Source organism: Poecilia mexicana, unplaced genomic scaffold (assembly GCF_051168715.1).
Source record: "Poecilia mexicana isolate PSO_F unplaced genomic scaffold, ASM5116871v1 scaffold_4, whole genome shotgun sequence".
Taxonomy (NCBI): domain Eukaryota; kingdom Metazoa; phylum Chordata; class Actinopteri; order Cyprinodontiformes; family Poeciliidae; genus Poecilia; species Poecilia mexicana.
Window position 1 is genome coordinate 31285005 of NW_028263373.1, and position 9762 is coordinate 31294766.

General features: G+C 44.8%; 1 protein-coding gene across 1 annotated transcript; it reads left to right on the plus strand.

Moving 5' to 3' along the window:
* Positions 1 to 7116: 7116 nt before the first annotated feature.
* LOC148160043 (general transcription factor II-I repeat domain-containing protein 2-like) lies at positions 7117 to 9192 on the plus strand. Its single transcript, XM_088005299.1, has one exon. The coding sequence runs from the start codon at positions 7387 to 7389 to the stop codon at positions 9190 to 9192; it is 1806 nt and encodes a 601-aa protein (XP_087861425.1). The 5' UTR covers positions 7117 to 7386.
* The last annotated feature ends 570 nt before the right edge of the window (positions 9193 to 9762 follow it).

The following is a 9762-nucleotide window of genomic DNA, read 5'->3' on the forward strand; positions in this document are numbered from 1 at the left end:
CCAAATGAATTGGCTTTTTGGGGGCTTTATCATATTCAAAAACTCACCAAACTTGGCGGGGGCATAGAGCCCGTGTAAAATTTACGTATTTTAAGGTCCTCAGAAAAATCGCAACAGAAACGGCTCAAGGGCGCCACCTAGCAAATTTCAAAAGACCCTTTCCTATTCACTTACTTTATCGTAGAGACTTGAAACTTGGTACACTTGTAGAGCTCCCCAAGACACTCAGAATTTACAATTAATGTCATAGTGCAAGTGTCACAGAATGTCGGCCATTTTGGATTGAAGTTCCGATTTTGACCCGATTGTGGCCGTTCACAGGGTTCGCATTTTTTCGAACTTGTCCTAGGGATTTCGATCGATCGGCTTCAAACTCGGTCAGATCGTTCATAAGGCATGGCCGATCCAAAGTTATCAAAGGTTTGCGTTTTCGACCTTCCTGAAGGGGGGTTACCTGGGGTCAAAGTTCATGGATTCGCCATGAAACACAAAACGGTTATAACTTTTACAAAAAAACTCACAGAGGCACCAAACTATCAGTAATTGATCACCATCCAGTCCCCTACAATACCCAATGGTCAAATGATGACATCACTTAGGCCACGCCCCCTGACAACAGGAAGTGTCATTTTTTACTGTGAACGGTCGCTATCTGACCCCTTTGACCTAATCAACATGAAACTTTGTCCACAGACAGAAAACATGTTGGTGTGTCATGGATTCCAACCCTGTTTGGTTTCGATGGAGCAGGTGGGCGTGGCGGCATGGCGAACTGACCTGTAACGCCGTGTCCATACGTTTGGCTGCAGATTCCATAATTTTGAGCCCAGCTGCACCAAACTTGACATGAGTGATCCTGGTGGGATGCCTGACGATCCTATGTCGTCATAGTCTGACGTCATCTAAGCCCCGCCCACTGAGAACAGGAAGTGCCTTTTTTTGACTTGTATAGCTCCATCTATGGTTCTCTCAACCTAATCAAGATGATTCTGTGTTGGATGACAGATAACATGTTGGTTTCACTTGCTTTAAAGCGCCAAGAGTCTTCAGTAGAGGGCGTGGCCGTGGCAGCGCGGCGAAGCAGAGGGAACGCCGCCGCCATACGTTTGGCTCTAGATTCCACATCGTTCAGCCCAGCTGCACCAAACTCACTAGGATGCATCCTTATTCATCCCCGAACAGGAATCCATAACAGTCGTTCATGGGCGTGGCCTAATTTCTCTAAAGCGCCCCCTAGAATTATTTAAATAATCAGCCCCAAGCCATGCTTTAACCTAGAATTATGAAACTTGGTACACATGTGTATGATGTCAGGACCTACAAAAAAGTCTCTTGGAGCCATGGTGCAAACCCAACAGGAAGTCGGCCATTTTGGATCAAAATCCGCCATTTACTGTTTTTCATAGGCATCACATCTGATCTATCTCCTCCTACAGCGTTCGAGATACAGACTTCAAACTCAGTCAGCAGAGAGTTGAGACATTAAAGGTCTGAAGTTATCACAGGAATTTTTGTGTGTCAAAGCATGTGGGCGTGGCTTAGTCCCAAACTTTGACTATTCACCATTAATCATGAAAGTGATATAACATGCACATACAAGATCACAGCTGCATCAGACTTTCTATGTCTCATTATAGACCAGTCCTCATCACAGTTAGGTGGTCGACTGATGACATCACCTTAGCCCCGCCCACTTCCGACAGGAAGTCACCTGTTTTTTCTACTGTATGTCTGACTTTTACACTCTAAAACATGTTGGTGTGTCATGGATTCCAACCCTGTGCAGACTGACATAACATGAGATGATGATGAACTCTGTCAATGCCTACTGACCCGTGGTGGAGTGGCAAAATGGCTGGCCCTCGCCATATGCATACGATCGTCTCTTATTCACAAACGCATCATCCTATTTGCACCAGACTTTTTATGAGTGACACTTGTGAACCTATAAGGAGCCCAATACAGTTTAATTGCAAATTGACTCCACTGCACCCCCTAGGTTAATCAAACAGCTGTATCTCCTTGCCACATGGCCCAATCTGCTCCAGATTTTGGGTGCATGGCCAGGGAACGCCTGCCGAAGGCATCAAAGCGGATCGCGTGGAGGACGGCGCGCAAGCGTCGGCGGTGGCCGGCGGGAGGCGGTGCTGGAACATCCGCGGTGGCTATAGGCTTGAGCGGCGCTTGGCTGCGAGGGCCGCTTGAGGCTCCGCGGAGCTTTAATTCATTTTATAATCTTTTTTTATCCGATTACTCGATTAATCGTAAGAATAATCGATAGATTACTCGATTACTAAAATATTCGTTTACAACAGCCCAAGTTGAAAGAAAGTACCACAGCAGGGATGTGTGGTACTACAGAGGTCCCACTCGCCTCTGTAGTCCTGAATGAGTCGGGCCAACTGCTCTTTCAGAGTCCGATTAAACCGTTCAACCATACCATTCCCTCTTGGGCAATATGGAGAGGTTATTTTCTTTGTCATTTGTAATCTCTGACAAATTGTGTGAATAATTTCAGACTCATATTGTCGTCCCTGATCTGACAACAGTTCCTCAGGAACACCATGTTCAGGTATATACCGTTCACACAGTAACTGTGCTACTGTGGCAGCTTTTTGGTCAGACATAGCATAGGCGTTTGCATACTTGGTAAAATGGTCCTGTACCACAAGCACATATCTATTACCAACAGAGGTAACCGGAAGTTCAGTAATGTCCGTACAGACCAACTGAAATGGTCTGTCAGTCTGAATAGATTGCAAAGGGGCTCTGTGCTTTGGTACAGCTTTTTGGAAAGCTTCACATGTCTTACACAGATTACAGAAGTTTTCAATATCAGATCTCATTCCCGACCAATAACACACTGTCAATGCCTTCTTAAATGTACGCTCGGCACTGTAATGACCAGAACAAGGATTACCATGCAGAAAATGCATTGTTTCTGTAACAAGTGCAGGTGGAATTAACACTTGATAGATCTCAGGTTTCCCCAGTGCACTCTGACCTTTGCGACAAAGCAAATCATTACATAGTAATAACATAGGAAACTGCCACCAAAGTTTTCTCTGAACTCTATCTTTTACCTGTCTGAGGTAGGGACGTTTCTTGTTTTTCACCCAGGTATACACTTCAAAGAAAACAGGATCAGAGAGTTGTGCATATACAATTTCCATGTTTTGATTGGATAATGTCTGTTGTAATGTGGCAAACCCCATATTGACATGTGTCCTATCATTGTCCACACAACACACTTGTGGTACAACATTGGTCATCTCTGAACGTTCAGAGCCTGAACATGGCAACTCGGCCGGTGAAACAGATTTTTCTGTATCGCAAAGAGAAGAGTGACCATCAGGCAGGGCTGAAACTGTCACCTCAGTTGAGTCCTGCTCCAATGGTATACGTGACATGGCATCGGCATTTGTGTGTTTCTTGCCATCTCTGTGAGTGATTTTCCATTGATACGGGTCCAACTCCAATGCCCAACGACCCCTGCGTCGGGTAGGGTCATGCGTGACGTCCATCTTCCTTAAGCTGAGTAAAGGACGATGATCAGTGATGATTGTAAAAGGATTGCAACTCAGATAATGTTTATAGTGTCTAATTGACCACACAATGGCATACAGTTATTTGTCATATGTAGACCACTTTCTCTCTGTTTTTGAAAGTACATGACTTGCAAAGGATACAACCCTTTCTTGTCCCTGTTGTGTCTGAGACAGTACAGCACCAACTGCAAAATTAGATGCATCTGTACTCAAAATGAATGGTTGGTCAAAGTTGGGAAATGCCATTATTGGAGGCGAAGTCAGTGCATCCTTAAGTGCTTGAAAAGCGGCAGAACAGTCATCTGTCCATTCAAACACCACTTGTTTTTGGGTAAGCCTATGCAGAGGCTGAGCAATAAAGGCATATTTATGTACAAAACGTCTGTAATATGAACACAGTCTCAAAAAGGCACGTACTTCTGTTGGAGAGCATGGAACAGGCCAGTTTCTGATGCGTTCACTATTTACAGGACCAAAGCCAGTCCATCCCGAGACACAATGTGCCCCATGTACTTCACAGCAGGTTTGCAAAAGTCACATTTCTTTGGGTTTAACTTTAAACCAGCTTGTCGAAAATGAGTGAGAATGTCTGTGAGATTGCCTAGGTGATCTTCAAAGGTTTTTCCCATGCAAATTATGTCATCCAAATAAATGACACAAGTCGTCCAGTGCAGTCCTCTCAGAACCAGCTCCATGAGCCTTTGGAAGGTCGGAGGTGAGTTTTTAAGCCCCATTGGCATGACCTTAAATTGGTACAAGCCGTCACCTGTCGTAAATGCAGTCTTCTGTCTGTCTGCTGGATCCATTTGTACTTGCCAGTACCCACTGGCATGTACAAATAGAGATGTCCATGGTAGAAATGTACTGCGAACCAGAAAGCGCATCTAGACTTTCATCACCTCTCTGTAAGGGGTGAGCGTCAGTAATGGTGACAGAGTTCAGTTTACGAAAATCTACACAAAACCTATAAGAGCCATCCTTCTTTTTCACCATAACTACTGGGCTGGCCCAGGGGCTTGAACTGTCCTCTATCAAATCATGTGATTTAAGGGTTTCAACTTGGCAGCGAATTTCTGCCTTCATGGCTGGAGAGGTACAGTAGGCTCTTTGTGAGATTGGGGTGTCACAGTTCGTAGTGATTTTGTGTGTCACTATGTCAGTCCTGCCAAAGTCATGTGGCTGTTGACTAAAAACATCTGCAAAAGAAGCTAAAGTCTCTGTCAGTCGTTTTTTCTGCAAAGGTGTCAGATCTGAGTCTGTACTATCTGTAAGAGGGATTATTCTGGGACCGTCAGGTGTCTGAGTATTAATGTTACAGATAGAACTGTCCATAATGGTGAATTCACTCTGGCCCTCTGCTAAGACAGCATGAAAGTGGCCCACCTGTGTACCACTATGTAACATGACGTCACTATGTGAAACATTAGCTACTTTAACACAAATAGAACCTCGTTCTACCCTGGCCACAGTCCATGCAATAACCGCAGCAGACTGGTCGGTATAATGTGGTTCAAACACACCAATGTAGCCACTAGGTAACAACCCTTTCTGGGGTGCATCCAGAGTAGCAGTGATGACCCTCTCAGACATAGCAGGAATGCTAACGGTGGATGATACTGAAACAGCAGTCAGGCAGGGAAGATACAGATGTGGACTAACTAGTGGCAGAGCTGTACCTGCTACTTTGCAAGTCATGTTTCGAGTGTCAACTGTAATGCCATTTGCCACCATAAAATCCCAACCTAAAATGACTGGCTTTGTACAGTTTCTGACAACTTGAAGTGTGTGTGTCATGAGCTTATCTGCAATAGTTAGGTTCACATAAATGGAGCCTACAGAGTCAAGGGGGTCACCTGTGACACCAGTGAGAGAAATAAACCGTTTTACAATGGGCTTCCTGTGAAGAGCAGGTGTAGCCATTCTAAAGTCCTCACTAATGACTGAAACGTCCGCTCCAGTGTCAAGAAAAGCATGCACTACAGTGTCCTCAATAACAACTGACACATATCTCTTCTCCACATCAGCCAAACCTGTAACGTCACTAACAACTGTGTCATGGTAGGTGTCATTGTGTGTCTGGGCTAGGGCAAAGTCAGTAGCTGGCAATTTGCCCTCATTGTCAGCTACTCCTAGTTTACCTGATCATGGTTCGAATGTGAAGGAGACCGGAAACGTACTCGCCCTGGGCTGGGAGTAATCGTCGACCACTTTCATAGCAGTCAGGAGAGCGGCCACGACTAGATTAGCCTCTGTTTGAAGAGCTGTAGCCCTGTGTGTAGCGTTCAGATGATCCAGATAGGGTACGTGGACCCCGCTGGTTGTGTCCATCCTTCACACATGAACTGGAACTGTGGTTAGGTGTGTTTCGGTCGTTTGATGAGTCTCTACGTCATGGAGGAGATCCATAGTAGCCATCTGATGAATATCGGTCACCCCGGCGTTCACCTGGAGTGGGGCTCCGATGACGAAATCCATAGTCTCGCCTGTCCTGGCGATGTGTGTTCTCGCGCTGTTCAACAGCTGCCAGCTGCAGCTGCAGCTGTTGAACTCTGTCCGACAGTGTTTCAATAGTCTTTGCCATCATCTTTAAATCATCTGCAGTAGCTGAGTGGACTCCTAGAGGAGTGGGTGAAGGAACCTGAGCAGACCACACAGGTGACACAGCAGGGTAAACTGATGATGTAGACAAAGACTGCAAAGGAGGTGTGGTAGTGAACACTCTACTAGCTTGGTGAGCAGTTTCAATCTGCATAGCAAACTTTAGAGCAGTCTCCAGTGTGTCAACACCCTGCTCGTGACATCGCAGCTGAAGGTATGGGTCAAGACCAGCAATAAAGCGTCGAAATTTTTCGCCCTGTTTAGCATTATCACCGTAAGTCGGAAAAGCTTCTTCAACCAAATGGCAAATTTCTGCAGCAAACACAGGAAGGGCTTCACCAGGAAGGCGACTGCGTGCATTAATGTAGCTCTGGAAAGTCGACAAATAAGCAGTTTGTCCAAAAACGCTCTTCAGCTTCTCCTTTGTGGCGGAATAGTCAGCTTTTACTGCATCAGGCTATCCCAGTAACTAAAAGCAGCACCTCCTAAACATGTAGGTAGCAGCTTCACCAAACTGTCCTCAGTGGTATCAGGATCAGCAGCAACAGTCACTTCAAAACGTCTGCACCGTTTTGAAAAATCCTCTTTTCCATCCCCCATGAAAATGTGGCTGTAGTGAGGCCTGATGCGACTACTTGTAGAATGAAAGGTAATTGATCCCAAAAACTACTCGCCATAGCTGTGTATTCGTCTCCGTAACCGGCAGTAGGATGAGAGACAGGGCAAAAAAAAAAAAGTCCGTCTTCAGCAGCCGCTATATACGCTGCTCAGCACGTGCAGCATGAGCTATCTGTGGTTAGCATGCGTAGCATGTGCTCACCTCTTCAATCGCTGAAAGCGTCCACAACCCGCTGCCACCAGTATAACACTGCGTAGTGATATCTAAATCTGTGTCACCATAAAATAAGAGGTCGTGGGTAGAGAAAGAGCAGACACTGAGAGGGAATAGCGTAGCTTTAGAGACTTTTATTCAACCGTCTAACCCAAACCTGGGCATTGTACGGCCCCCGGGCCGCATACGGCCCTTTGTTTGACTCTGACCGGCCCGTGTAACGTTAATTGGAAATTACAAAATAAACATATTTTCTTATTTTACCTGACGCGTGGACTGAAGCTGCATTGCTTTTATTTTGAAGTTGTTTTTTATTTACGTACATGATGACGCAAAACGTATATTGAGGCATGTGCGTGATTTGATCGCTGTCACTAGCAAGTCACAAGACGACTTTAGCCCTCAGAAATGTCTGCTCATGCTAAAAAAAGAAAGGTAGATGCCGAATGCAGGGTTTTCAACAAAAATTGGACTGCTAAGTGTTTATTTACTGAAGTGAGAGGTAAAGCCGTGTGTTTAGTTTGCGGGGAGAAGATCGCCGTGTTTAAGGACTACAATTTGAGTCGGCATTACGAGATGAAACACGGGGAGAAATACAAGAACGTGACTGATGCTGAAAGGGCGCGGACATCGGAAGCTTTGCTAGCTAAACTGCAAAAGCAGCAAGGCTTTTTTACCAAGCTTCACACATCCAGGGATGCAGCAACCAAGACCAGCTTTGTGATAGCTCACAAAATCGCTAAAACCAGTAAGCCATTCTCGGAGGGGGAGTTTATCAAAGAGTGCTTGGTGGACTCTGCAGCTTTAATATGCCCTGAAAAAAAAGAAGAATTTGAGAAAGTCCCGCTCTCCAGGCGAACCGTGACGAGAAGGGTCGAGGACATATCGTGCAATCTGGAGCTTCAGCTGCAACGTGAAGTGGCAAATTTTGACTTTTTCTCCTTGGCTTTGGATGAAAGCTGTGATGTCCGTGACACAGCCCAGTTACTTGTATTTGTCCGCGGGATAACGCCGGACTTCAAGATTACGGAGGAGCTGGCAGCAATGCGGTCGATGAAAGGAACAACTACAGGGAGCGATCTCTTCATGGAGGTGAATGCGTGCATGGACACACTGGGACTGAAATGGGACAGACTGGCAGGTGTCACAACGGACGGTTGTCCAAATTTTACAGGGAAAAATGTGGGACTTTTAAAACGTATGCAAGATAAAGTGTCTGAAATCGACACAGATCAGGAATTAATATTTTTGCATTGTATTATACACCAACATGTGTTGTGCAAGTCAGTGCTAAAAATGAACCATGTTATTAATGTTGTTAGTAACATAGTAAACTTCATCAGGGCACGGGCATTGAATCACAGACAGTTTGTCGCACTTTTGGAGGACCATGGGTCTGAGCATAGTGACATCAGTTACCACACACCTGTCAGATGGCTCAGCCTGGGCAAAGTGCTAAAAAGAGTTTGGGATCTGAAAACAGAGATTCGAGAGTTTTGTGAGATGAAAGGCAAAGACATCCCAGAGCTCTCAGATGAGGACTGGATGGCAGATTTTGCATTTGCTGTTGATGTGACCGCACTGATGAATGACCTGAATACCAAACTGCAAGGCAGGGGCCTTTTTGTTCATGAAATGCACACCGTGGTGAAGGCTTTCATGAAAAAGATGCTGTTTCTTTCAAGCCAACTGGAGAACAACAATCTCACTCACATGCAAACCCTGAAAGAAGTCACACCATCAGCCGATCACCTCCGCAGGTACTCATCCACGTTAGGAGCATTGCATTGTGAGTTTTCAAGGAGATTTGAAGATCTCAGAACAATCGAGGATGAAATGCACATGATTTCCTCTCCCTTTACCTGCAGTGTGGATGATGCACCCAGTGATGTTCAGCTGGAACTCATTGACCTGCAGTCTGATGCAGTACTGGCAGAGCTCTTTAAATCAGGATCTCTGCTGGATTTCTACTCTTCTCTCAAGGAGGAGAACTTTCCAAACATGAAGAGACATGCTCAGAAGATGTTGGTTCTCTTTGGCTCTACCTACATATGTGAACAAACATTTTCAATGATGAAGTTCATGAAATCCAGGTACAGATCATCTCTCACTGACGATCATCTGTCAGCTGTGCTTCGCATCTCCACCTCAGACATTCAACCTGATTTTGATGCACTCGTTCAAGCCCAGCAGAGACTAGATTTCTCTCACTGAACAAGAAAAAATAACTTAAAAATGTAAAAAGTTTTAAATGGTTGATTTGTGCATGATTTTAATTGTATTGTGGTTATTTTTATTTGCATGTTTAGCGTGTTTTTATGATGCCGTTTTAGGGATTAATTGCCTTTCCCATTGTTTTGTGAAATTCGCTTGAATAAATTAAATTTTTTGGAAGGCAACCTCATGTTTTCATTGCTTAATTATAACATGTACTCTTACCAGCTTGTCAAAACAATGCTATTTACTGCTTTTTACAAAGAAGTACAGTTCATATTATGCAGAATTGAGATCAGCCTTTTGGCCGGCCCTCCACAATATTTTCTGTTTCTCATGTGGCCCCATGGAAAAAATAATTGCCCACCCCTGGTCTAACCGAACAGCCTAACGTCTCCGCCCCTCATAAGAAGGAGCCCCAACGAAGAGAGAAAAAAAAACCCTCGAAGAAGAAAGAAATATATCCTCTGAAAGGCACAGCGCCCCCACTCATCCATGCAACATCCCCAGCAAATAACCAATCTCACATAAAACCATATTAATTGAAAAAGAAAAACAAATCATCTTACA